The sequence below is a fragment of the Pagrus major genome, chromosome 6, assembly GCF_040436345.1.
Source record: "Pagrus major chromosome 6, Pma_NU_1.0".
In the NCBI taxonomy this organism is placed as follows: domain Eukaryota; kingdom Metazoa; phylum Chordata; class Actinopteri; order Spariformes; family Sparidae; genus Pagrus; species Pagrus major.
In genome coordinates, this window is record NC_133220.1 from 21,516,717 (window position 1) to 21,544,588 (window position 27,872).

The window sequence follows — 27,872 nt, forward strand, 5'->3', positions numbered from 1 at the left end:
TTCTGTTCTTTCTGTTATTGAATCCATCAAGAACTTACTGTATTTATGATGGCACAATAAACTTAACTATAATTTAACTCTTAAAGCACTAAGCTTTTAGCAATTAGCCAATAAACTGTTAAAGTCTTTTCAACATTTTCTGTCATTTAAGAACATCATTTAGTAGAATGTCCTATTAGGATGTTTTGTCATGATGGGAAAGAAATTAGTTTTATACTGTATTAGCTACTTAATCAAGTTTTGTTTGTTTCCAGGCTGTGATGAACAGGATACACACTATCAGTGTTCCCTATGCTGTGATGAAGGCTTGTCCTCTCTCCTGGGTCCAGAGGGTCCATGTCAACAAAGGTAAATTACACTGCTATCTCATTTTTAAAGGTAATGCTGTAGAGAAAACTGTATATATAACGTGTCACTTTTGTTCTCCTGCAGCTCGTGTAGCTTTGGTGAAGTGCCGTGATCTACACTGGGCCATGATGGCTCATCGGGACCAGAGAGACACCAGTCTGGCTTCGTTACGTATGCTAGTTGTTGCTGATGGTGCTAACCCCTGTGAGTATCTTACGGCCGCAAACTTTGTAAAACTAGGTCTTTTTAAGCAACACAAATTAGATGTAATATGTTGAATCTCTTGTTGTCCAGGGTCGGTGTCTTCCTGTGATGCCTTCCTGAACGTGTTTCAGTCCCACGGGCTGAAACCTGAGGTTATCTGTCCCTGTGCAACCTCCCCTGAGGCCATGACAGTAGCTATACGCAGGTATGTCACTGACCCATATGAAATGAAAAAGAAACAGTAAAGAAGTCTCTAGTCCCAGCTACCTTCCACTTCCTCCTCCTTCCCACCCTTATGTCATCCCATGAAAGGTCGTGATGATTAAAAAAAGCTGATTATATGAATATGTAGTCTGTTGTATGTGGTGGTGTACATGGGTGGGTGGGCAGATGCCTCACTGTGAGAACAGATGGGATGGTTGCAAACATTCATGTTTGATCAATCTCTCCTGTGTAGACCGGGAGTCCCTGGCGCACCCCTCCCTGCCCGTGCCATCCTGTCGTTGGGCGGCCTGAGCCACGGTGTCATCAGGGTCAACACCGAGGACAAGAACTCCGCCCTGACTGTACAAGATGTGGGCCATGTCATGCCAGGAGGTGAGGGTAGAAGAGAAAAAAAAATTTGTCAAGTAGAAAGCAAGAAAAACTAATTATAGATATGTGATTTTGCTAACGTAAAAAGCAAAAAATGTAAATTTGATCTGGAATTTGTTATTTTTTTCATACAAAAGAGTGGCTTGTTGCAGCAAACTCTCTCTTCAGCAAGGATCTGCACACACCAACAAGAGTGTGTTATGTTAATAACTCTCAACTGTGAGACACAACAAGTTATCTCAACACACGAGATAACTTGACCAAAAAATCTTGAACCTTAAATGTGTTGTTTGATAGATTACTGACAGTAACTAAAGCAAAACTAAAATCTCTGCAAGTTGATTTTCATTTAATTCTTTCATTAATTTAACCCAATTGCTGCCTGGAAGAAGATCATTTAAACAAAATGTATCTGATTTAAAGATGATGAAACCATTTTTACTGTGATATGCCTACAACTATGTTCAATATTCAACAATATTGAGAAACTAAAGAGAAAATATAACCATATAATGATAGCCATACTGGAAAACTGAAAATCCAGGCTAATTAAATAGTCTGTCTTAAGTACTTTCTCTATTTTTCATCTTTTAAGACCGTTAAGTAACTTACACACATGAAAATCAAATACCCATTCTGATTTTTGATTGTCTCTACACCAAAATATTTATGACTTTTAATAAATACATTTATAATTTTTGATGTTCTTATATCATTACAGAATCTATAATTAAGAAGAAAATGAGACTCTCCTTTAAAATCAAACCTCACACAGTCTATATTCCTCCTGAATATTTTTGTCATAGGTCAACGTCAACAGCTAGAGGAAGAATACACTTTTGAATAAAGATCGTTGGCTTCTAGATAAGAGAAATGTTCAAATAAATGCAATATACCGCTAACATTTCTGTGTAACCTTTGTGTGTCTGCAGCTCTGATGTGCATTGTTAGGCCAGACGGGCCTCCTCAGTTGTGTAAAACTGATGAGATAGGAGAGATAATAGTAAACTCCCGCGCTGGAGGCAACATGTACTACGGCCTGCCTGGAGTCACCAAAAACACCTTTGAGGTATGGCAGCAGATAACACACACAAACTGTTAGTGCTGGTACAATCACATGAAATAAGAGACTAAACTCTTTTTTCTTTTTGTGCCTTATTTCCTGTCTGGTTGTGCTCAGGTGATACCAGTTAATGCTAATGGAGTTCCCATTGGAGAGATTCCATTTGTGCGGTCAGGACTCCTGGGATTTGTTGGCCCAGTAAGTAGGACCATTTCATTACAGCACAGCATCTGTGGTAACTTGAGCCCTCCTGGAAACCGTCCTTCTCTCTCTGTCTTTGAATGGGACTGTATACTACCTGTATAATGACCCCCCGCTGTGTGTCCCCCTGCCGCACCAGGGCAGCCTGATCTTTGTGGTGGGGAAGATCGAAGGTCTGTTGATGGTCAGCGGGCGGAGACACAACGCTGATGACTTGGTGGCAACTGCTCTTGCTGTGGAGCCAGTTAAGACTGTTTATCGTGGGAGGTGAGGAGACCACCACATTCCTTTTTATACAAAATATGTTTGGAAAGATGATGAGCTGCTGCTCAGGTGTGAATACTAATTTATCACTACTGACATCTGGTGGTACAGAGGAAGCACAGCAGGCCCAAAACGAGGCATGACTGGAAATCATTTTTTTCATATAAACAAAATGTTTCAGGATGCTTGTGTATAGATATCTGATGTCTACAACCCCTGAATAATCTTTAACATGTTTGTGTGTTTTTCTGTGTTTGTGTGTGTCAGGATCGCTGTGTTTTCAGTCACAGTGTTTTATGATGAGAGGGTTGTGATTGTGGCGGAGCAGAGGCCAGATGCCAGCGAGGAGGACAGCTTCCAGTGGATGAGCCGGGTGCTTCAGGTAAACATGGAAAGATGTATAATATTTAATTTGTGTATAAATCCAAAAATAGTCAACAAATGTTCTCCAGGTGTTTCTCCACCACAAATGATTACTACACAACAAACTAGTTCCTCAGTGTGTGGTTTCCTCTGTAGGCTATTGACAGCATCCATCAGGTTGGCCTCTACTGTCTGGCTCTGGTCCCAGCCAACACCTTACCTAAAACACCCCTTGGAGGGATCCACATCTCTGACACCAAGCAGTTCTTCTTGGATGGCAACCTGCACCCCTGCAACATCCTAATGTGTCCCCATACATGTGTCACCAACCTGCCCAAGCCCCGCCAGAAGCAACCCGGTAGGTGGAGCATATCAATAAACCATGGCCCCTATACAGACAAATGTCCTGAATGCCAATAATAGGAGATTTCATCCTGTATTTTATCTAAAGGAATCCTGACCAGAACATTAAACGTGATTCCGCAATTGGCACTTGTATCTATTGTACCTGTCATGCCTGTATCTGTGTTAACAATGTACATGAGACTGCCTGTATCCATGACAACAGCTGTCTCAATTCACTCGTCACTGGCTAGCTTGCTTGCGATAATGGACAAGATAATACGTTCATATATACCTTCACTTTTAGCTTAAGTTACTCAGAGGCATTAATTGTATCGATGGAGGAGAGGATTTATGCCCATAAATACATGTTCCAGGAAATGTAAAGCTAACAGGTTAACATCAGTGTTAGTTTCTAATAGGCTAACAACTTCTCCAACAGCCTAATAATGATTTTAGCCTCTCCTACCTTAAAACAGTGGTGCCAACAGTTATTTTCAGCTTAGGACAGTATGCTATCTTAATTTAGGATTCCTCACTTTGGAAATTCCTCAGTGGTTTTGTTCTGATGGGATGAGGTAACCACTGACAATATCCTAGTGATTGAAAGAGAAAGAGATAAATTGCTGATTGTCATCGCATGCCAGAGTCAGTCAGTATGAAGTGTTTTGTAAAGTAAGAGCATTGTTATGTGTGTTTACATAACACACACATAACAGTCTCTGAATTTGCGAAAGTCATACTGCTGCCATGTTGGTCTTGGCTGTAGCAAGGTTCAGCAAATGTCATAAAACAACCTACACGTAACACAGTTACTGTCCAAGTATTCACCAAAACAACAGACAAAAATCAATACACCATGAACTTAAACCGCATGTATCACATATTGTACATTTTACAAAAATATGAATCACTTTCACCCATCGCTCATCTTTCTGTTTCCACAATCTGCATTCTTGAACACAGCTACACCTGTGTTCAGCTTAATATTTAATGCAGCTTTTGTTTCTTTGCACTGTTTGCATTCTCACAGTATTTCCCCAAATAGAAATGCTGTCTAGATTTTTTTCCCGTCTGTTCATGCAAGAATTGCAGCCAGTAGTGGATTCTGACAGATATTAAGGTCTTCCTGCGTAAAACCCCGTTGAGAAGTGTTTTATAAATTATGCAATGTAACAAACATTGTTTTCTTTTACTCATCTCTCTCCCACACTCTGTTCCTCTTGCAGTCGGTGTAGGCCCTGCATCCGTCATGGTGGGTAACCTTGTGGCAGGGAAGAGGATCGCCCAGGCTGCAGGCAGGGACCTCGGCATGATTGATGACCAGGATCTTGTCCGGAAGGTAGAATAACTCACTTACCTTCAAACAGCCATTGAATTTCCAATGCCCGCAGTGTGTTATAATGGTAAAAAGTTGGGTTTGTAGACTTTCCACAGCCAGTGTAACGATGGCCCAGGCGTAGCCTCAGCTCAGTTTTATAGATGTAAAAAAAAAAAAAATCTTCTCTCTTTCTGCTCTCGTCTTTCTCTGCGATGTAGCTCTGTATGTGGCCCACTGTGATGGTAAGAATTATGGCCCCCTTCTGGCATCTTTCCCACACCTTTGCTTATTCTTGTCATGCTCTAATATATATATATTGTATTGTGGTTTTATTTTGTGTGCTTGTGTTAAGGTGTGACATAAGCAAAAATGTGCATGTTTTCATTTTTTATCCGTGGCACAAGATATGGACCTTCTGTAGTTATCCCTTGTTCTACTGCAGATGTACATTGTAAAAGTGATTGTTAATTATTTTAAAAGCTGGATTGGCTCAGAGTTTGTGGTATAAATTGTTTGCACGCTGACAAGAGATAATTTATGCCAGACAGCTTGTGTACTGAGGTATGCAGTCTGTGAGCACCCCTTTTTTTCTTTTATTTAGGTGCATTAATTTAAGTTCTTCCATCAGCACAATACTCCTTCCTGTATACACCCTCCATGGTTGTGTTTGTAATAATGTATACAGATTATTGAAGCACACCCTCAGATGTACAGTGCATAAGTCTAATTCTTTATTGTTTTTATTTCAGCATCAGTATTTGACAGAGGCTCTACACTGGAGAGCACAGACGGACCCGGACCACGTCCTGTTTGTTCTTCTTAATGCCAAGGTACCAAACGGATCTGTTCATTTGCTGAGAAGTACAGTACATATACTTTGACTGTAATGGAAAAGATCAAAGTTATCTTTGCCTTGTTACTGTCCTTCAGGGTGTAGCAGTGAGCACAGCGACCTGCGTGCAGCTTCACAAGCGGGCGGAGAAGATAGCTGCAGCGCTCATGGAGAAAGGCAGCATCAACACTGGAGAGAACGTTGTACTTCTTTATCCTCCTGGTGGGTTCTGCCTCTGGTTTCCTGTCTGTGTCTACGTATTACTCCGGTGAGGTTAATATTTGTGAAACAGGTTTTTCTGTTTATTTAACTTCACCTTTCGTCCTCCATCTTTCTCTCAGGCATTGATTTGATAGCTGCCTTCTATGGCTGTCTATACGCTGGATGTGTTCCCGTAAATGTCAGACCTCCGCACCCTCAGAACCTGGCAGCCACGCTGCCGACTGTCCGCATGATTATTGATGTAAGTGTTTGCTCTTTTGCACATGCACGTGTTATTTCTTGCTCATGGATTTGTGTGGATATAGATTTGTGTTCTTTCATTTTCTCCTGATATGTAGGTCTTTTTTTTAATCTAGATATTATGATTAAGAACATAGACACACTGAGCCACCTTGATGACCCTGCTTCCTGAACTTTTATTATTTTTCTCAGCCAATGACTGTTTAGCAACACTTTTCCTTCAAGGTTAGACCTCCGTAGTCCCAGCAAAAAACTACAATTTTAGCTTTTTTTTTTTTTAATGCTTTCTATATCGGCCAAAAAAACTCAGCATCAGTTGGGCTATAGTATATAGATCATGTTGTGTGCATTCGTTTAGTTGTCCTGTTTTTGTAATTTATTTAATTTTGGACAATGTGTAGCAGTTTCTCCTCTTCAAATGAATCGTGCTTGTGTTTTGTTGCCAGGTCAGTAAAGCTGCATGTATCCTAACCACTCAACATCTCATGAGGACTCTGCGCTCCAAAGAGGCTGCTGCCTCTGTAAACATTAAAACGTGGCCAACAATTATTGACACAGGTAAGATAACAAAAGACAGGCGCCACATCAGTCTGAACTTAAACACATATTTTAACCCTAAATCTATATCAGCTGTGCAAAGTTTAATGACCCTGAAAAATAATTTTACGTTAGTTGATATAGTTGATCTATTTTTGAAAGTATTTATAATTAGAAATGACTGTACTATTGAATGAAGAATACATGCATTGTTTTCAGTAACTGACTTTCTCATGAGTCACATTCAAGACAGTGAAAAAGGCTTATAAGTTGTGGGGAGTTGTCGTCATAGTGAGTGTGAAGTTAGTCGTGTATAAAGTGCACAGTTCTGTCAGAAACGCTTGTGTCAGTTATTGTGGACCGTTTGCAGCATTAACACAAACAGGAAGTGGGACATTTATCTGCAGTGCTCCAGTTATTACCTAAATTGCTCAGTGGGGAAACAAACTTCTGTGTAGATAAGTGCTTGGTGCACTTTTGGTTCGTTGCTGCTTGCTGCTTTACTGTATGTCTACTTTGTTTTAATTGTACTATCTACAGTTTATTGTTACAACTTATAAATAATATCTGATTATAGTACCAGTATCTAAGGGGAAATAATTGACAGTATAAGATGCATCTGGTAATGATTCATTTGTGTTCTTCTTGACAGATGACCTTCCTCGCCGCCGGCCGCCACAGATCTATAAACCGCCCACAGCAGAGATGATTGCTTATCTGGACTTCAGTGTGTCCACTACTGGCATGCTCACTGGGGTTAAGGTGAGACAGATAAGCTTCGCTATCAAATATTGCTGTTTTTACTCTTGATCCCATATGTCTTTCTCCCTCATTCATTGGGCCCCCTTAACTCAACTTACAGTGGGTGGGATGAATGATAGTGAGACCTGTCAATCATCTATTTTACAGCTTACCTGAAATTACCTCTGTACTGAGCTTATGCCTGTTTACCTTTGTGGGCTGACAAGCAGAGTCAAGTCAATGGCATCTTTTTAAAGCTGTCAGTCTCCACTATTGTTCAAAACATACAGCTAGAAATCTATCATAAAAGAACTTGAAGAGATACTAAGTCTCCACCTATGTACAGGTGCAGCCCGATTCTAAAAAAGTAGAGACGCTGTCTAAATTATACATAAAACAGAATGATAATTTGAACATCCTTTTTGACATATAATCAATTGAAAACAGTACAAAGACAACATATTTTATGTTTTACCTAATCAACTTGATTGATTTTTGTAAATATTTGCTTGTTCTGGATTTGATGCCTGCAACACGTTTTAAATAAGTTGGGACAGAGCAACAAAAGACTGGGAAAGTTGTGAAATGCTCTTTGTTCATTCATAACAGGTGATGGTTTCGTGATTGGGTATGAAATGGGCATCCTCAAGGCTCAGTCATTCACAAGCAAGATGGAGGGAGGTTCAACACTTGAAACACATGATTGTATAAAGGAGATTCTACATGGGCTCGGGAACACTTCGTAAAACTGTTGTCGGTAAACACAGTTTGTTTGCAAATGACTGCATCCGTTTTTTAATTCAGAGTTGTAGCTGAACATGTACAACATAAACGCAATGCAGCAACAAGCCATGTTGCGCTGCAAAAGGTATTTTACTATAGGATGTAAAAGACATCACAAAGAATAAGTTGGCAAAGAAAAGTAGACCAGGAAAGTGAATTAGAAAACTTAGTCACAAAAGCATCAGACCTCTCAGATTAATGATATGCAACATTTGGGTTTATAATGAGTCTTCTTGTTTGTTGCAGATCTCTCATGCAGCTGTCAGTGCACTTTGTCGCTCCATAAAGCTGCAGTGTGAACTGTACTCCTCTCGCCAAATAGCCATCTGCCTGGATCCTTACTGTGGTCTGGGCTTTGTCCTGTGGTGCCTCGCCAGGTACAGTAAACTGTGATATATATACCACAATTTTGTCTCTATTGTGTTGTTCGACGTGCATTCATCCACTTTTCCTCCACATGTCTCTTCGTTTAGTGTTTACTCAGGTCACCAGTCCATCCTGATTCCTCCCTTCGAGTTGGAGAGCTGCTTGTCGCTGTGGCTGAGCACGCTCAGTCAGTACCGTATCAGAGACACCTTTTGCTCTTACTCTGTCATGGAGCTCTGCACCAAAGGACTGGGTACTCAGACGGAGTTACTAAAGGTGAGGACTGCATATGGAGAGAGAATTCTCAATGAGAATATTTTTAAAGGATTTTATCATTTTGTCTGGGTGTGTTTCAGGCCCGTGGTGTGAACCTGTCGTGTGTGCGGAGCTGCGTTGTGATAGCAGAGGAACGCCCTCGCCTCGCCCTCACACACTCCTTCTCCAAGCTGTTCAAGGACATTGGGCTGTCGTCCAGAGCCGTCAGCACTGCTTTTGGTTCCAGGGTTAACCTGGCCATCTGCCTGCAGGTACAGTAACCAATTTAACCGGGTTTTACATAGCAGAACGCTTTGAATCACACTTAGATGAGAATGAGTAGGACCTGTATGTACCTGTTGTCTGTGTGTTACAGGGCACCACTGGTCCTGATCCCTGTACAGTTTATGTTGACATGAAGTCCCTCCGACATGACAGGTAAGGACACATGGATCCAGGTGCCTGGCTGAAACAAACATTTAAAAGTTTCCTAAACAGAGCTTTAAATTATATTATGTCAGGTATACTCCATATAGTATATGGAGTTTATGATGATGTGTCTCCTGTGTGGAATGTAGATGGTTTTATTTTGATGTTATATTTAATTAAGCAGCAACGAACAGGCATGAAAGTCTCATATTTAACCTAAGCTAAAGTTGATCTGTTTCTGTCCTAATTCACATTAATTCATAACATTATGAAGCAGTCAATGAAAGTGTTAAATATAATCAACACACAATAGATTCTCTGTGAGAAACAACAAGAACAACTTCTCATAGAAATCTCATAACCCTAGTTACCCTGAGTAGGGTCAGTAAATACTTACTTTCGGCATATCCATCCATTTAGATTAACAAATATCATTTTTTAATGAATGATTGCATTTCTCTACTATGTGTGTGACTTTTACAGAGTGAGGCTGGTGGAGAGAGGAGCACCTCAGAGTCTTCCACTAATGGAGTCTGGAAAAGTAAGATGCTACATATGTACACCTATGGTATAGATTCAGTTCATGAATTATGAAGTTAAAGTGGTGCATGACTTGTTTTTTTAATCTAAAGATACTGCCTGGTGTTCGGGTGATAATCGTAAATCCAGAGACCAGAGGTCCGCTGGGTGATTCTCATCTTGGAGAGGTGAGAGGATACCCTAAACAATCATAATATAAAGCCTTCTTCCTTCTGAAACCACCTCTGAACCATATTGTGTTTCTCTCTCTTAGGTCTGGGTGAACAGCCCTCACAGTGCCAGTGGCTACTACACCATCTACGGAGAGGAAAGTCTTCAGGCCAACCACTTCAACACCAAGCTCAGCTTTGGAGACCCACAGACCTTATGGGCTAGGACAGGATACTTGGGTTTTGTGAAGAGGACTGAGCTGCTGGATGCAAGCGGGGGTAAATAGACCCTGAGAGAGCTAAAATCTAGATTTAGTTAGCCAGTCTTGATGAGTTTATTTTGAGCTAGATTTTTGATTTATAAATACTTTAAAACAGGAAAATTGTATCATGAATGAAACCTTCAAACTTAACAAATTGAAGTAAGCACACTCATAGCTGCTTACACTTTTTCTTCTTCTTTGCCTGCATACTTTTCTGTGTGGTTTATGTTGCCCGTATTTCTGCTCTCCAGATCGGCATGACGCTCTCTTTGTGGTGGGCTCACTGGATGAGACCTTGGAGCTAAGAGGACTGCGCTACCACCCAATCGACATTGAAACCTCAGTGTCCCGGGCTCACCGCAGTATTGCTGAGAGGTAAGAATGCATAGAAACATACACATTATGAGTTACACTTTATTCAAGAGTTTTATCTGTCTCTCTTACTCGCCTCTAACTAGGTGCTAAGGTTTAGTTTGTAGTTTTCTGTTTTTATTCCATGACTAGGAACCAGGCCTCTTTTATTTGACTTACACATGCTAATTCGCTTCCTTGCTGAGAGTGATGAGACGATAAATGCACAAATAGCACAAAAATGGAAATGGTGGATAAAGCCTGTCTCTAAGCAAAGAAAAACACCTGCAAGTTCATTAATTAACATGTTAAATCTTGTTTATTTGACCACAACTTGTTGTTTTTCTTTGTACAGATAAAAGTAAGCAAAGCTGGTGGTGGTAGCTTCATATTTAGCATAAAAACATAAAAGTGGTATCAAGCTTCTCTTCTAACTCTTAGCATGAAAGTGAATAAGCTTATTTGCCAAAATGTCAAACTATTCCTTATTAGTTAGGACTGTATGCTCAGCCACACAATCTGATATTGCCATGTTGGTCTCCAACATCATAATAAATGTTGCTATAGAACCATCTTTGCATTTGACCAGTCACATTTTTATGATGTCATAGCCTTTTGACTTGAGGAGAAAGCTGGAAAAATACGCACATGGGAGAAGTTACGCTTTCCACATGTGTAAAGGGTCTGTTTTAACTCAAACCTTTTTTCACTAAACCCAACCAAACTGCAACAGAAAACTGTAAATGGAAAAAAAAGATCTAGTCTCCTGGGTGTAAGTCCTATGGAGACTTTTTCACCTTTTGGTCAGTTGCAATGATGGTCCTGGAGCAACAGTTTTGTGATGTTGTTGAGATATATGAAAAAACATGCTGAGTCACTCTGTTATTGTCCCTTACAGTGCTGTGTTTACGTGGACCAACCTGCTGGTGGTGGTGTCGGAGCTGTGCGGTTCAGAGCAGGACGCGCTCGACCTGGTGCCTCTGATAACCAATGTGGTCCTGGAGGAGCACCACCTCATCGTGGGTGTGGTGGTTATTGTGGACCCCGGGGTTATACCCATCAACTCCAGGGGAGAGAAGCAACGCATGCACCTTCGCGACTCATTCCTCGCCGACCAGCTGGATCCAATCTATGTGGCTTACAACATGTGAGGGGTCGTCATGGTGGTTCTGGGCTCGTTCCGCCATCATCCACAGTCTATGATCCGGACAGATGGTGAAAAGCATGAACCACATGTACTGCTACCCAGCCCTGTGTGACACCAGCATATCTTGGCCACTGCATGTCTGTGATTGGACCCGCCATGTGTGGAGTTGTTCACTGTGTTTTATAGATTTTTTCAAATGGGACAGAAGCAACAAGTACTGCTGATGGCAAAGAGGGGAAAAAGCCCCTGTTGCACTTTTTTGAGGATGGAGCGAAATGACACCACCAGGACCACTTTGAGTTTATTTCTGTATTAATGTCTTTGTGAATATATAACTTCTTATACTATACATACCTACCACACAAACCTCTTAACAACACTTTCCCTTGTGTCTCGACACAGATTCCAAGAGCTACTAATCATAGATCAACAACTTGAAATGTTTCTACATGCAGCTTTCAAACAAACGCACACAAATGCATGTTCTGAGTCATTTCTCACTGACATAGGTAAATAAAAGAGGGCAGAAGAAAGCAAACCATTACATGTGTAGCCAGTCCGTGTGCATTATTTAGAAAACTTATTTTGTCCCATAATAATGACGCCAAATAGATTTTCTTAACTTTCCTGCCCTGATATATTTCCTGCCTTATAAAACTTCAGCCATACATTCCTATCTTAATTCTTAATGAATCTATAATTGATGGCTGTTTATTCTCCTTTGGTTTTGACTAGTAGTGCAAACCCTGACAAATATCCAAAGGGATCAAAATAAAAGAGGAAAGAGGCCATATTCTCTACTGTACCTATAAAGGCCTGTTGTATTTTAGATACTGTATGTTACTGTATAGATATTTTTAATTGTATAAATGTATAAATGCTTGACTTGTCTCTCTCAGTCGATGGTTTCTGGATAATTAACCCAGCTGGGAGATGATAACAGTAGCAGAAAGTGGAGTGTAAATAAGATTTAACAGTTTTGACTTTTGAAGTGGAATATTAGCTATATAATGGAGGGTAATGGTGAATAACTTTAAAGCATTGTTAGTCAGGATAGATATAACATTGCACTTTCTCAAAAATGGTCTATTTTATTATAACAATGAGGCATTACAACTAATGGTTCAGGAGCATATATTATTCTGAGGATTATTGCTTTTTGGAGCTTTGAGAGTTTACCAGGAGGGCTATCACTGTTAATGCCGGGGACATTTCCTGTCGGTCCAATGAAAAAAAACAAAAAACAACTTGTGTGAGGAGAAGGCTAGAAACAACATCGTGACTGTTTTCAGGCTACCAGGTTATTTGTAAAAACGTAAAAGAAAGGTCCACAACCGTTCATGTAATATCCATCACCACTGTACTTTGTATTGCTAAACAGTCACACCCCCTCTCAGTTTTGTATTGCATAATAGAGCAAGTGTTCTCTTTCCTTTTCCACTCAAAGTTCACTCGAACTGTGTTTTGTCTTCGTGCAACTTTGTAAAGAATTACTTTGAGCTCCAACGGGATTGCTGTTGGGACTGTAGTCAATAGAGGCAAGACATCATGTATCTGGATTATTTTCTGTGTTCAGTCACTGGATTTATAAGCACTTGTGAATGCAGTTGCAAAGCTGAGCCGCATCTGAAACATTCTCGATTGGCGAGTAAAGTAATTGTATGAAAAAAAATATTTGCCTCAAGATGTATTTGCAAAATGTATTTGGTTTCCTGATATTTTGTGCATTCCTTGTGCTCCTTGCCATAATTTAGAGGTTCTTTGTACTGGATCATACTGTATTTCAGTGATGAACCCTTAATGTCAACATGTAAATAGTTTTTTTTTTATTTTTTGACTCTTGCAATTGTCCCATTTTAACACTCAGTCATGCCAAACACACAATATTGGAAAGATGTTTATCATTTCAAGATAACAGGAAAACGATTCCTTGAATTACTGCACTTTGCACTGATGGTACTAAAAGTAGGTTTCTACTGTGTGGACTCGTTGATACAACTATCCCCACTTCATGTCACATTAAATGTGTTAATGTTTAAAAAAATAAAAGCTTGACATTTGGTTTTGCCCAGTTTTCCACCTCAAAGACTAATAGCACTTCATCTTAGCTTTAAACATTGCATCCTACGTTTGCAGCAGAATGTTTGCATGACTCAGCCAAGCACAAGAAGAAATCAGCTTGAGGCACATCTCATCTCCAGGCACAAGTGGGGGAGATATACTATATGTGTGGAATTTTGTATTCAGGGAACAAAACTCATAAAGACAGGGATGGACCACGTGGTCCCATGGTGCAATCTGTGAATAATACCCATAAAATGTAGATGTTTGTCAAAACCAATCCTGTAATGAAGTCCGACCTTGCAAACCTAATCAGCAAAAAGAGGGGTTACTGACGAACAGTGTCCATCTACCATCTACCTGCTTCGCTGGGAAGTTTATGAGGGCTTCCTTTGGTTTCCGCTCTTACACACTATGCAATCCCAATGACGGTGCAATTAGTTAATTTCAAAGCTTGCACAGTCTGGTGAAATAAACATGATGCTTATACATTTTTGTAATAACTGAGACAGAGGACTGATGAAATTTAACCAGTAGTGTACTTAAGACTGTATTAATCTCTCTTGAGTTGTTCTATCAATATTTTGTGTATGCACTCTTGGTATGTTGTATATTAATTATTTGGTGAATTCTTAACTGCTCTATGAGGGTGTGATCCACTGATGAATCTTTAATGTTTTAACTCATATAGTTATGAAATCATGGTGGTACACCCCTTCCCATTTTTCTCATTTATTTTCTATTTTGGTTTGTTGTACTTTGTTTTATACTTTATGTAAAAGTAATACAGAATAAACAAAAGCATTTAATCATTTCAGTGTCCTGAGTTTTAGTAATGATGTAACAGTGATTGGAAGTGTCCTGATAGCATAGACTCTTTGGATTAAGAGACAACCTGCATCCTTACAGTGAAGGCACGTTTAAGAGTTTGTGTTAATTGACAGGACAGTTTTTGGTTTTTTTGGTGCAAAAGAGGCAAATTAATATCTAAAGGTATTTCTGCTGTAAAAACTTTTTTTGCAACATTTTTGTACCCATGGAAAACTTTGACATCTGTCTGTGGCTAACATTTTGTGATGTAACATCAGCATTAAGCATTAAATCATTTTGAACCAGTGTAGTCTGATGCAATAGTAGGCATAGTGCACAGAGGTATCTCTAAAAGATCGGTCACAGAGCGCTGGATTGTTCATGTGATACCCTTTTGAAATAAAGAGAAGAGGCCAGACTTCAGGGCTTCATGTGATTAAAATATCTGCAAAAGATGACAAATGTGAAACAAAGCAAACTTTGTTTAAATGCTGTAATGTACCGACAGACTACAGAGCTACTTCTTCCCTTTGTAGACTCCAATGCATCGTAAGCACTCCGCCATTAAAAATAGCTTTATTTTATGACTCATTCAACTCAGATAAGATATTAAGAATAACTATAATTATACAGAAAAGGCCAGTCTTCTGGTTGATGGTCTCATTCGCTTATGTATTCAAATCAGTATTAAATTGAGGCTTTCATAACCAGCTAAAAGTTTCTTGCAGTACTTTTAAAGTTTTAAAAGTGAATGTATTTACATTGCTGCATCCACTCAGAGTATTATATCACAGGGTTATTATTACTGATGCATTACTTTGTAAGCAACATTTAAAAATGGTAGTTTAATCTATGAAATGCCTCATGTTTTGTACAAAAACAACGTGCAAAAGCGTGATTGTCAAAGTAACTGCAGCAGTGGGTTAAAGAGTACAATATTTCTGAATGACACATGTCAAGCTCAAAGTAAAAAGGAGCATGAAACAGAGACTTGAGGATCACATGTCACAGCTGTGACTTCTCCACTCTGCTCTTCTGTATTTACCAGTTGCTCGAACTCTTTTCACCAATCACAGAGCCTAAAGAAACTATTACGTAATGCGTCTTTACCGAGCAGCCCCGCCCATTTCCTTTGGGAAAAAAGTGGTCAGCTATTTTTTTTAGCTGACATCTTTGTATTTTTAGCTGTTAGCCATAACGGCTAAGTAACTTTTCAAGGCATTTCTTGTGTCAAAGTGAATACACGAATTGCACGAAGTCCACGCTGTGAGCAAGAACAGTTTCGCGGCCTTTGGAAAGGTAAATTCTGGCTGTCTGAGCAGTAATTTCTGTGCTCGTCTGGCTCTCTGCTCCGCTGTGGCGGTAATGGCGGCTGTTGCTTCGTCAACTCCTCGCCGTTTTACGAAAAGGGAAGGTGTAGTTAGCTTAATGGCTCCCCGTATCGCTGACGTCTATTGACGCGGTAACTTGCGTGCCAGTGACAGAGTTACACATATTTGCTCATTGAGACAAAAGCTCATCCATCCTGTGAAGCAGAGTAACCAAACTTGCCAGTCGTGTAGCTCTGAAACTGTTATTTTAGGCGGTTTAAAGTGGTTAACATCCTATTAACTGGATGTTAGCCGCCGGTAACTAGCAATGTTGGTGAGGTCGAACAATCTAGCAGCAGCCACAGCGACTCAAAGGATAACTTTACATACCCGCGGCTAATGTTTACTCGGGATGAAGTCACACACTTTGTTAAATTTTGCATTTAGTTAAATCATGAGGGGGGAAAGTTGACAGTAGTGACTGTCGGGCCTAGCTATGTTCCGTAACTCCGTGTTAACGTTACTTGCAGTCGCTAACACGATTGAACCAAAGAGGAAGTCGATCTTTTTTGTTAGCTCAAACTCACACTTTTCACTTTTTCACATGGTTGATGATGACTGAAATTAGAAACTGTGATTTGACATCGCCCCGATCTGTCCAAGCGCTGTCGGAAAGAGTTAATCATGTCAACAAATAACTTAGCGCGCAGGCCACAGCGGAGTAGTCTCAGCATGTTACAGGCAGGCGATCCCCGCCACAGACCGTTGTGACATTAGAGGTATTTCAAAACGGTAATATTGATTTATTTGTTCCCAGTTACTATGGAAGAAGTACAGCAGGGCACCAATGGCACCGAGTCACAGCCTGCCGTCATTCCCACTACCATCACAACATCTCAGTTCTCACAGATAGCCCAACAGGTAATTCATAGATCCCTTTAAAAACACAATTAAAAAGTATCTTATGAATACTGCCACGACATAGCAATTTCCACAGAAGCTCTTGCACTGCTAAAACCACTAGTTAATTTTACAGATTATTATGTTTAGCAAGTAGTGATGGAACATATCTAAGTACATTTACTTTAATACTGTACTTAAGTACATTTTTGAGGTGTTTGGACTGTACTTGGCTATTTTCATTTTCTGCTGCTTAATGCTTTTACGCCACTACATCTGATAACTTTAAGTTACTAGTTGCTGCATCAGAGGCAAAGAAGCACTTTTTTAATTAAAAATGTTTAATCTGATCGAAAAAAGCAGCAATCCCGATAATCAGAAAAATGTGAAATATTGGATCCGATAATTGGTCAACCCATAGTATACAGTGCGTAAATGTATCCTTTTTTTTTTTTTGCGCGTGATTTTGATATTTTGTTTATTGCCAGAAAGTTACTTTTGATTCTCAAGTAGATCTAATATCAGATACTTTTACTCAAGTACTGTTTGTATGGGTGACTTTCACTTTTACCCAAATAGTATTTTAACATGATATCGCTACTTTTACAAGTATGACCTTTGGGTACTTCTTACAACACTGAAAGCAAGTTTGTTTCTTGCTATCACATAGCTGGATATTGAGGAAGGATCCAAAAGAGACAGTCACTTTATTTACAAAAATGTATCAAGTAATTTGCACAGTATCATTTGAAGTTTTGAAGTAGTTAAACAAAAGATGTACTTGTCAGTTTTTTAATAAAGGGAGGGATTACTAAATCTGGGTTTAAGTGTGACTAGTCTGTTCCTTTGTTGCTGACTTTATGTAATCCCTGTTCATGTAGCGGAGGCTGTTCCAATAACTATCTTGACGATAGAAAACAGTCTGTGCCTGAAGGACCTCAAGTTCCTGTTTGAGTTCACAGCATCTGATAAGACTGTGGTCTCATGTTTTATTTAGTCAAAGCACATGCTGCTTAAAAACTGTGACTATGGGTAAATGAACACAGACGTAATCATATTGTGACAAGCCCTGTTATATGGTTACTCAGATTAAATGATATAGCTTTCTTAAAGTAGATTTTAAATCAATGTTTTCTCAGTTTCCTTCTGACATCCAGTCATACATATAGTTGTGGTTTTATGTAAATATACTGTATTTTATACACTTAAAATTGTGTTTGTGTTTTTGCAGATGTCACTGGGTGGTGGTTCTGTGGCTGTTGTACAGCTGCCTGGGGGTCAGTTTCAGGTTCAAGGAGTGATCCAGTCTGCACAGTCGTCGGTCATTCAGTCCCCTCAGGGGCAGAGTGTACAGGTGAGACCACCTAGTTTTCTTTGCACTGTAATCATTTATTCTTTCTTTAAATCATCTTTATAGTTTCTTTTTAAAATGGTCAATATGCCATTATATATAACTGTCCATATACACTTTGTTAATCTGCCTGTCTCTTTCAAGGCCCTGGGTTCAGATAGTGACGATTCACAGGACTCATCAGACAGTGGAGTTACAGCCCAAAAGACCAGAGAAATTCTGGCAAGACGGCCTTCTTACAGGTAAAGAAAACTTCAAGCACAGATACGACACAAAACCAGTCTTGTGAGACTAACTCAAGTGACCCTCCTTATCTCACTTTATAGGAAAATCCTAAATGAACTTTCATCTGAGGAGGTGTCACACATTGAAGGCAAGGATAACAGCCCGGCTTCCACAGGAGTGACAGGTGTTACAGTACCCACAACCCAAATCTACCAGACCAGCAGCGGCCAGTACAGTATGTACTTCACCCTACTATAGTACTTGCATAAAAAAAGAGTCCCAAAGAGGCATTTGTTTTCAAGTGTTATGTAGTGTCTGTGTAAACCACAGAATTAATAAAAGGAAATTTGGGATTATTATGATTGTTATTTATCATTACGTACTGTATGTTTTTGTGTTAGTATGCTCAACAACCAGCTGTATAATGGGACCCAAACTTCTTTTAGAAGCTTCTTCAAAGTGACGAATGGGTTAAATAATTAAATAAAGTACTCTGCACTTAATGTTAACCTATACACATAAAGTATGATGTTTACTTGCGTTTTATCCAGTTCTGATGCTATATATGTGATTATTCTAGTAACTATAGCTGCTAATGGCACCATCCAGCTGGCGACTCCAGGGTCCGAAGGCATTCAGGGTCTACAGGCTGTTGCCATGGCCAACTCTGGTGGAGCCCAGCAAAGCACCACCGTCCTTCAGTATGCTCAGACACCTGACGGCCAGCAGATACTGGTGCCTAGCAACCAGGTTGTTGTACAAGGTGAGCTAGACATTTTTCTCCCCGGAAAACGTATATCTGAATATCTGGGATTTGTGAGCCAATTTCACGTTTTTAGGAGGTGGTTCCAGCAGGTGGCTAATTTGACTGCTGGGCACATGCGTTAATGTGCGAGGCTCTCAGACAGACAATAGCGATAAGTCATAAAATAAAGTCTCCGCAGGTCAAGTGATGCTTGCTGTGCGGCAGTGCTGTTATTTATGTCGTGTTTTCCTAAGGGGCAGGAGGAGAGCTGCAAACATACCAGATACGCACAGCTCCTGCATCCAGCTCCCTGCCTCAGACTGTAGTTATGACCTCCCCTGTGGGACTATCTCAGGGCAAGACTGACGATCCAACAGTGAAGAGGGAAATCAGACTTGCAAAAAACAGGTAAGTGTACGGATTAGTTCTGGGTTTTGGAGAGCAAAATTTAAGTGAGGAAAATGTAAAATCTCCTAGATAATCTGGGTGAAGAAAAAAACCCGAAGAAATCACTGTTTTGAACGCAATTGATGCTACTCTCATTGTCTTAGTATTGAATCATACATGTTCTGCTCTCCATTTGATAAATAAGAAATCATTTTATCATTCAAATATATGACAGTGCTCCATCTTAGGTGCTGCTGTCAACGTTTGGTTGACAGGTTGTTAATTACTTGTTAGAGTTGAAAGAATTGGGACCTACTGACTTCTCTGTTGTGCTGAACAATACATTAGAGGACTATTACAGGAGAAACAAACTGGACATGGTAAAAATGTTTTTTGCGATGATGCAGTCTCTTCATTACTGGAATTTTGTGGAGCTCAGAAGGAAGCAGGCAAATTTTAGACAATTTCACAAATTAAGAAGATTCTTTGTTGTAAAGTATGTTTGTTACTTGCGCATAATGAACTCTTACAGCTGTAGCTTTGGGCAGTGGTTTAGAGAAAATCCTCTATCAGGGCGTACTATCATATTAATGTTATCACATGTAATATTATATCTGGCAACTCCACGGTATAGTCCTTCAGTTGGACTAACTGCAGTTTCGTTCCCCTCTTCCAGAGAAGCAGCCCGTGAATGTCGACGGAAGAAAAAGGAGTACGTTAAATGCCTGGAAAACCGCGTAGCTGTCCTTGAAAACCAAAACAAGACCCTGATTGAAGAACTGAAAACATTGAAGGACCTTTACTGTGTGAAAACAGGATAACCTGTTTGAATAGAGGTTGAGGATTGAGACATGATGTGGGAGCGGCGCAGCTCAGCCATTTGGACATGGAACTGGGTTTCTGGGAACACTTCATTTCAGGCTGAGAGCCGGCAGTTTTTTTACTCTGTTTGATATACAAGTGACTTGTGATGGCAATGAGATATACTCAACAAATAAAAAAGAAATTGGCCATTTTTCCACCTGCTGTTTTTTTTAAAAATTTGCTAATGCTATAACATTTATAGTTGTGTAGATTTTTAATACTGGGAGGTTTGAAATTGTGAGCTTTAACTTTGAGTCTCAGTTTCTAAATGTGTCCCTTTCCTTTTTACTTGTGTTTTTAAACATGTTGCTGTTGGAGTTTGTTTTTTTTGTAATCATCTAACAGCATCTACAGAACTTTGTATAATTATTACACAGACATAATTCCTCTTTATTTTGTGAACCAGCAATTCCCTTCATTTCCCCTTAAGGAGATGTTACAGTTGTCATTCCTTATTTTTGTGCAATGGAATATAAAGGGTAACAGAAACAGTGACATTGAGTGTGGTTTGTTTGGTTGTTTCTTGGCAGTTACTTAGACAATCAGGGAAAAAAAAGCACAGTGTCCAGGTAATATTTATTATGTACATCTTGGGAGGGGTGGGGAAGAACAAAAAGTGTATGAGACGTTGCTGATTCTGTAAGTAAATAAATATATTTTCACTCAATAAATGCAGTGTGGCTAGTGGATTTTTGTTCAGTGAAAATGAAAATGTAAGTGGAAGCCCACAAGAGGCAAAATAAAGTGCATATTCTCCCCTGCAGTCATTTAATGCAATAGCCCATAATATGTGGTCTTATCATAGGAGTGACCTCTGGTGCATCAATGTGTTTTAGGTGAATTTCAGAGAAACCAGCTGCCTCCAAATCTTTCCATGTTGCTCTGGTAACCATGCACCCATCCCCAAGATAGTACCACAGAGGCTCGAGGACGTGCTGGAAGAAGTACGTCCATGTGGAGGGCTCGGAGACTACATGTTCCAAAAAGTAGAAGGCTCCACCCTGCAAGAGAGACGCTGTTATTTTTTTAAAAGTGAAGCAGAGAGAGGCAGAGAGAAGGGATACATGGCATGTATGATTATTCTCACGTCAACTAAATAGATGTGAATTAAATTTTCTGAACTAACTGATGATCAGTCAAATTTCTGACATGTATTGAAGGTGACTACAAAATATCTTACGATTTGTTGACTGTATTGAGACTGATCTTAACAAATTTTACGTACCTACTACCCATGTTTCTTGAATATATATCTAATGGTAAAATCAATCTTACCTATTAACCAAATTAACTGAGCCCTGCTTCAAACATGTACAAGTCATGTACAATATCACCCTCTGAAGGTGTAAAGATATAAATGATGCTAAATTTGGGCCACTCAGTAAAAATAAACATTGTACAGGCCCATTTGTGTAAGGCAGGAAAATACCAAGAGGAAAGAACAATGTGCCTTTCTCTAGTTTAATCACATGCCATCACTGGTTTCTAAGGTAACAAATGTGTGTCTTTCTTGACATCAGTGTGGAGAAATGCCCAAGAATTACTTTTTGCAGGTGACCATTCTCAGCCAAATATGGTTTCATGTGTGACAACAAAGACAGAGAGCAAATGTGTTAATTGACAGGTGTCATGCAATATTATTTAAATAGATGTCTATAACGCGCATAAAATTGTACACATTCTACACATTACCTCATGTACAAGGCTGGATTACAAGTGGACAGAGCCTCAGAAGGTCCAAAAAGTCCCCATACACAGCTGGTTTCAACTGGTTTTTGGAATTTGCACCACTGTAGTGCAATATCACAAAGGTGGGTCCTGCAATATTATATAATCTTGTTGCCTTATCTCATCACAGCGTTGTGTGTCCAGATCTCGTTTGAACTCTTTCACTATTTCAGTTTCCACTATCCTCACATTATGCATAGACCTAAGTAAACTTGTGCTTGATAACACTTCCACAAACTACATGTCAGCTGGTATTATTCCCACATAGGAGTACTAGCTGGTTTTCTGGGTCTCTGGGCAAAAAAATATAGCTTCAGATTATCAAACTGCATCCTGCATCTTAAAAAAAGTGAATTCGACAAGTGGCCGATTCTTACATATTTCACCTTTATTATTACAATGAAAACATATTTAACAGTAATGTATAGCCATGACATGGTGGACATGACTTATGGTTTGCTCTCTAAATATTGGCCCATAATTATTATCTGAACATATGTGTGGGAGCTCAGCTAATATATATACCAGTGATTGAATGTAACTAAGTACATTTACTCAAGCACTGTACTTGAGTATAATAACTTTGAGGTGCTTTAACTTTACTTGAGTATTTACATTTTCTGCTACTCTAGTTCCTGCCAAAATGTGAAGACGCTATATTTCCTACAGCACCTGAAGGCAGCACTCACAGGTCTGACAATGCGGCGGACTTCCTGCAGCACCCGCTGCACGCTGCGGACCGAACAGAGGACCAAGGTGCAGACAACCACGTCCACCGACTCGTCCCCCACCTCCTTCATGTCCTCTCCGGACACCACTACGAAGTCGCCATAAGTCAGATGCGTGTTCGCGGCCATGCTCCTCCGCAGGTACCGGTGGAAGTGCGGGTTGTGGTCGGTGCAGATCACCGTGCAGCCGTCGGGGTAAAACTTGAAGTTTGCCCCGCTGCCACAGCCGATCTCCAGCAGGCGGAGAGAGCCGTCGGTGTTTGCGAATTTACACACGTTTCGGAAAAGCTCCCTCTTCGTTTTGTGCATTTTGTCGTTGTATGAAAATGTGATATTGTAGGCGAGCAAGGGAAACAGCCGTCTGTACACACCGTACAGGCCTGTGATCTCCATCAGATGTAGAGGAGAAGTCAACATAAAGCAGAGTACTCTGCATAATTTCATGAGACAGTACTTCATTTCCCCCTCAGCTAATCTTAAACAAAGCCTTGCTGTGTGCATCTTAACACAGGCGACTTGAGAAGATTACGCCTTAATACCTGAGAGATCATGTCTGTGTTGCACCGCACGGGGGCGCAAATACACTGTAATCTACAATGGGTGGAAACAAAAAAACATGCAACAAGATTAAACTCTTTAATCACTACCAAAATAAACTGAATCACAGCAAAATGTGTGTCTAGAGACACAACTGTCGTGGCATAAGACGGTACAGGAAAGAAGAATCATCTAACAGGATTAATGTCTTTAATCACTAATACAATCATCTTCTAATCAAAGCAAAAATGTGCTGTTTTTAGTGACACAACTGTCAATGGCATTCAAGGGGCAGGAAAGGAAAATCTAAGAGGATTAAATGCTTTAAGCACTAATACAATCAGCTTGATCCCAGAAAAAATATATAGTTTTTAGTGACACAACTGTCATGGAATAAAAGGTACAGATAGATCCAGCAAGAGCACTCAGCTTAACACTGATACACAGAAGTTCCCTATGGTAGTATCATGTTGATTTATATTTATCAGCAAGCGACTAGGGGATGGGGATGACGAGAGAAGATGGAATGAACACCAAGGTTGTTGTTTTTTTTACTTTAACTGCATGCAAAATGAGTATTGTGTGCTGTCTATGTAGGATTTTTTATTCAATGTGTTAAAATAATTTGTCTTTACTAAATACACAGGCAGAGGGTTCTTCATTTCAATACAAAAATAAAATTAGTATCAAAGTGGCTGATGTTATCTCTATCACTGGTGATCAATCATATCACAAAGGAGAGGAGAGGCATTAGGTGCTTGGCATATTCACACACTGATTATGAGCCAAGTCGACTACAGAGCTAAGTCAGGCACAATCTATTTCACAGCATAACCTACGATGTGTGGTTTGATCACAAAGACGAGCGGGGCATCGATGTGCCTCAGCTTGAGTTCGGAGAATCCGGCTGACTCCAGATGCTTCCATGTTTCCCGGGTGGTCTCGCATCCGTCGCCAAAGTAGTACCAGAAAGGCTGGAGAACGTGCTGGAAGAAGTACGACCAAGTGGAGGGGTCCGCCACAACGTGCTCCATGAAGAAGAAGGCTCCACCCTGCAGATCAAACATTTGTTATGTGCGCACCATTTCAAAATGGCAGAAATGGGTTCACATTGTGTCCTCATGTTATATAATAAATACACTTTGTGTTACATGTTTACTTTAAGGCCTACTGTTGATATATTTCATATTGAATGAAACTTGACATGATGACACAGCACTTCTATTCTCTCATTTGTGATGCAAGGATACAGGTCAAAGGTAGCAACAGGATACGATTAATAAAAGAGTCAGAGTTCAAAGATTAAATAATGAGTCATTTGGTTGGTGCACATGGGGGATCAGATCTGCTTTGCATGTTTTGTATCAGCATGTTAAAGCAAATAAATGAAGTCATGATATTCCTTTTCAAGTTATTAAAGGCTAATAGACAGCAGACACCTCGTTAACATACACAAACACACAGGCCTGTCTATTCAGTATGCTCAGTTTCATTTCATATTGTTAGACTAGAGCACAATATTAATAAACACCAACCATTTTTTAAAATATAAGTAGGCTCCATAATGGAGCCTGACTGATACATCGGTTGGCTGCTGCCTGCTGATATCGGCCTATCACAGATATAGGGGTGTGGGTGTATGTTGTCCAGACGTAAGTAGTGAGCAGAATATTGTACAGTTAAATGACAAACTTGGCTCTCTCTGGTGAACTTTGATATATTTATACCATGGTTTCTGGTTTCTTATCGCCTACAAAGATTAACTAATCAACTAATACTGGCTTATATATAACATTGGCTCGGATGATGTAATGATCAGTCCCAGACTTTCATTCAATGTAATTTAAACATGTATTTGCTTGGTGTTTGTTTAGAGAGTTAGTTATCAATTGCCAGGAGTGAATGATTAATTCAGAAGTTGCACTACAGCACGTCTGCTGACAGTCTTGCTGGTACCCAGGACAAGATGATCTCCAAAGGCCCCTCCACCAGATTATTTTAGAGAGGTTAAAGGTTAAATATTATTCTATGCCCCTTGTTTTTGGCCCAGAAGCCTCAATAAAATGCAGGATATATAACTAGGTACATATATTAAAACACAATTTTGAGGTTATTGTTCTTTACTTGAGTATTTCATTTTCTACTATGCAGTACTGTCACTCCACTACATTTAGGAAGCAAATACTGGACTTTTTACTCCACTACATTTATGTGATGGCTTAATTTAGCAGTCATTTACATTACATGTAAATATAGTTGACTTGTACTTTTTATACTCAAGTACATTTAATATCAGATACTTCAAGACTTTTACTATTACTTTACTAACACTTAAGTACTATTCTTATGGGCGACTTTCACTTGAACCAAAATGTTTCACACGATACGTTTACTTTCCTCACATCTGATTTGGGGGTAATTATTATTTTTTTTTACCAGACTGTTGATTTATTGGGAATACATTTTCTTTGATCTTTTTCGGGAGTCAGTAGATGACTTACTGGTCTCAGTATGCGGTGAGCCTCACGCAGAGTTTGCGGTATGTTGTTGACAGAGCAGAGCACCAGGGTGCAGACAACAGCGTCTACCGATTCGTCCTCGACTGACCCCATGTCCTCCCCCGATGCCACCACAAATCGCTCATATTTCAGGTGGTCGTTCTGTTCCATGCTTTTCTTCAGATATTTCTCAAAATGGGGGTTGGGGTCAGTGCAGATCACCTTGCAACCAGCCGGATAAAACTCAAAATTTGTGCCGGTGCCGCAGCCGATCTCCAAAAGTGTGAGCTGCCCACCAGGCTTGGTGAACTGTGTGAGGCTGCGAAACAGCTCCTTCTTCTTGTCGTACATCTTCTTGTTGTACGTTATAGAAATCCGATATAAACAAATCGGGAAGATGCGTTTGTATATGTGATACAGGCCGACCGCTTCCATCAGATGAAGGGGCAAGCACAACACATTGACAATTAAAGTACAAAATCGCATGAGAACAGCCATGTTTGCGGCCCCTGAACGGCGTGGCGCCCAGCCCTGTCAACGGCGAACTGGTCAAGCTAGCTAGGATGTCCGAAAACAGGAGCTGGCTAACACCGGAAGTCCGGTTAACGCTTTCAAAGTAAAGGCGATAGTCTAAACACCAGTGTAAAAGCAGTTGTTTGTTGTGTCCTCGAATGTACTGCAGCAGACTGTCATTACAAGTTAAATACTTGTGGTGCTAGCACTGTGATTCTGTCTTTTTACGCTGTCAAAACCTACCATCGTGTAAATCCACTATAGTTAGGTACTCTCACTGAATTAAAACTGATTAATTTGACAGTAACAGCTGGAAACTGGACGAAACCGCAAACTTTATTGTAAACGCCAATTCTTGTCACGTTTCAGGACTGACAATACTGTGGTGAGTAATGGACACGCAAATCATTTTTGTATTAGAATAATTGCTATATAGGTTACTACGTTAACTAGAGCGGTGTAGTTTGTGGTGCTAAAAGCCGGAAATCGGTTAGCACATCCGCTTCCATGGTCTCAAAGTCTATGGGTTTTTTGAATTGGTTTTCGCTTCAGTTCATTTTCTTGACCGCTTTGTCCGTGAGGGTCGCGGAGATGTTGCCGCTTTATCTTTCAGGGGGTTGCGCGGGCCAAATCCAGTTTTCTTATGGGCGGAGACCAGGGTATATCCCTGGAAGAGTCGCCAGCTCATCGCAGCTCATCTGACGGCAGAGGCTGCCACGCAGGGTGCCAACTGCGCGTCAGGAGCAATTTTGGGGTTCAGTATCTTGCTCAAGGATGCTTCGGCATGTGGCTCGGTTCCGTCCAGGGAAGCCGGGGTTCGAGCCAGTGACCTTCTGGTCGCTGGTCACCTGCTCGACCCACTGAGCTACAGCCGCCCCTGTTTTTGCTTCAGTGCCTGAAAAAATATATTTACAGGTTTTGTTCTATGACATAAAATACATTACTAAATGTCCCACAATTTAATTTTAAAGCGCTTAAGTGCCTTACAAACAGCAGTTGCTAACAAGTGGCTAACAGAGACTACAGATGATGTCACAGACATTAAACGTCATCATACTGAACAGGGAGACTCATCTAGTCACTAGTCCGTCTTTAAAGGCCGACTATTCAGAGTTAGAATAGTTTCAAACCTAACTACTAGTTACAAACTAACTTTACAACTTGTAGATGGATCCATTTATATGAAACGTGTACAGTAATTGTGTAGTAAATGCTAAGTGGTGGTGACATTGAAGTCATGCGACCACTAGGTAGTATATAGCCTAGCATTAGCTTTTTATTTCTCAGGATTTAATCTACGCTACAGAAATCACAAAAGTGGTGTTCATCTGTGAAGATTATCTTGCTGAACAAAACGTGTAAGTATCATAAACTTGATATTCCCAAATCCAGTTCAAAAATCTCTCAGTCGCTTTTTGTTGAGGGAGCCAGGGCGATGCTCACTTGGGTTAGCCTACAGAAATACGCCATCTAAACCACTCTATAGGTAAGTGTTATTTAGTTTCCCAAGTGTTTGGTGTGTTAGTAAGAGCTTAATGTGCATTTCATAATGTTAGCTAACATTGAGTTATGCTGGCTGTTTGCTGATGTTAGCTTTAAAACTTTTATTGTGTTGGCTCTTTATAAAGTGACTTGAATTTTAAAATGATTGAATGGATCT

General features: G+C 40.1%; 4 protein-coding genes across 8 annotated transcripts in view; 2 read left to right on the plus strand and 2 right to left on the minus strand.

Annotated features, from left to right (window-relative positions):
- The window catches only part of dip2bb (disco-interacting protein 2 homolog Bb), a 41,804-nt gene extending 27,375 nt beyond the window's left edge, over positions 1 to 14,429 (plus strand). For 2 of the 3 annotated variants that reach the window (XM_073467860.1, XM_073467861.1), the window contains 24 exons: positions 255 to 348; positions 433 to 552; positions 643 to 757; positions 1,010 to 1,149; positions 2,079 to 2,215; positions 2,327 to 2,407; positions 2,550 to 2,677; positions 2,942 to 3,056; positions 3,194 to 3,395; positions 4,609 to 4,721; positions 5,450 to 5,530; positions 5,631 to 5,754; positions 5,874 to 5,995; positions 6,441 to 6,552; positions 7,184 to 7,293; positions 8,302 to 8,432; positions 8,529 to 8,697; positions 8,778 to 8,948; positions 9,053 to 9,114; positions 9,589 to 9,646; positions 9,738 to 9,812; positions 9,899 to 10,073; positions 10,309 to 10,432; positions 11,307 to 14,429. In XM_073467860.1, coding sequence (XP_073323961.1) covers positions 255 to 348; positions 433 to 552; positions 643 to 757; positions 1,010 to 1,149; positions 2,079 to 2,215; positions 2,327 to 2,407; positions 2,550 to 2,677; positions 2,942 to 3,056; positions 3,194 to 3,395; positions 4,609 to 4,721; positions 5,450 to 5,530; positions 5,631 to 5,754; positions 5,874 to 5,995; positions 6,441 to 6,552; positions 7,184 to 7,293; positions 8,302 to 8,432; positions 8,529 to 8,697; positions 8,778 to 8,948; positions 9,053 to 9,114; positions 9,589 to 9,646; positions 9,738 to 9,812; positions 9,899 to 10,073; positions 10,309 to 10,432; positions 11,307 to 11,559 — 3,012 coding nt within the window. In that variant the 3' untranslated portion in view covers positions 11,560 to 14,429. Of the gene's footprint in view, positions 1 to 254; positions 349 to 432; positions 553 to 642; positions 758 to 1,009; positions 1,150 to 2,078; positions 2,216 to 2,326; positions 2,408 to 2,549; positions 2,678 to 2,941; positions 3,057 to 3,193; positions 3,396 to 4,608; positions 4,722 to 5,449; positions 5,531 to 5,630; positions 5,755 to 5,873; positions 5,996 to 6,440; positions 6,553 to 7,183; positions 7,294 to 7,881; positions 8,030 to 8,301; positions 8,433 to 8,528; positions 8,698 to 8,777; positions 8,949 to 9,052; positions 9,115 to 9,588; positions 9,647 to 9,737; positions 9,813 to 9,898; positions 10,074 to 10,308; positions 10,433 to 11,306 lie in introns of those variants that run through there. The other variant, XR_012179387.1, reaches the window with a different exon arrangement.
- A 1,115-nt stretch (positions 14,430 to 15,544) lies between these two features.
- atf1 (activating transcription factor 1) lies at positions 15,545 to 20,879 on the plus strand. 3 transcript variants are annotated; one of them, XM_073467397.1, is made up of 8 exons: positions 15,545 to 15,725; positions 16,554 to 16,657; positions 17,868 to 17,990; positions 18,132 to 18,229; positions 18,314 to 18,447; positions 18,793 to 18,975; positions 19,212 to 19,365; positions 20,021 to 20,879. In XM_073467397.1, the coding sequence occupies exons 2-8, from the start codon at positions 16,559 to 16,561 to the stop codon at positions 20,163 to 20,165; spliced, it is 936 nt and encodes a 311-aa protein (XP_073323498.1). In that variant the 5' UTR covers positions 15,545 to 15,725; positions 16,554 to 16,558; the 3' UTR covers positions 20,166 to 20,879. The 3 variants fall into 3 exon arrangements, with proteins under 3 accessions (XP_073323498.1, XP_073323499.1, XP_073323500.1); XM_073467398.1 differs by having other exon boundaries at positions 15,562 to 15,725; positions 19,218 to 19,365; positions 20,021 to 20,363; XM_073467399.1 differs by lacking the exon at positions 16,554 to 16,657 and having other exon boundaries at positions 15,563 to 15,725; positions 20,021 to 20,363.
- Positions 20,880 to 20,903: 24 nt separating this feature from the next.
- Positions 20,904 to 23,241, minus strand: LOC140997481 (thiol S-methyltransferase TMT1A-like). Its single transcript, XM_073467401.1, has 2 exons — positions 22,626 to 23,241; positions 20,904 to 21,209 (listed from the first exon to the last, which is right to left on the minus strand). Exons 1-2 carry the CDS (start codon positions 23,163 to 23,165, stop codon positions 20,973 to 20,975), a joined length of 777 nt encoding a protein of 258 aa, XP_073323502.1. The 5' UTR covers positions 23,166 to 23,241; the 3' UTR covers positions 20,904 to 20,972.
- A 45-nt stretch (positions 23,242 to 23,286) lies between these two features.
- Positions 23,287 to 26,247, minus strand: LOC140997482 (thiol S-methyltransferase TMT1A-like). Its single transcript, XM_073467402.1, has 2 exons — positions 25,703 to 26,247; positions 23,287 to 24,253 (listed from the first exon to the last, which is right to left on the minus strand). Exons 1-2 carry the CDS (start codon positions 26,195 to 26,197, stop codon positions 24,020 to 24,022), a joined length of 729 nt encoding a protein of 242 aa, XP_073323503.1. The 5' UTR covers positions 26,198 to 26,247; the 3' UTR covers positions 23,287 to 24,019.
- Positions 26,248 to 27,872: the final 1,625 nt, after the last annotated feature.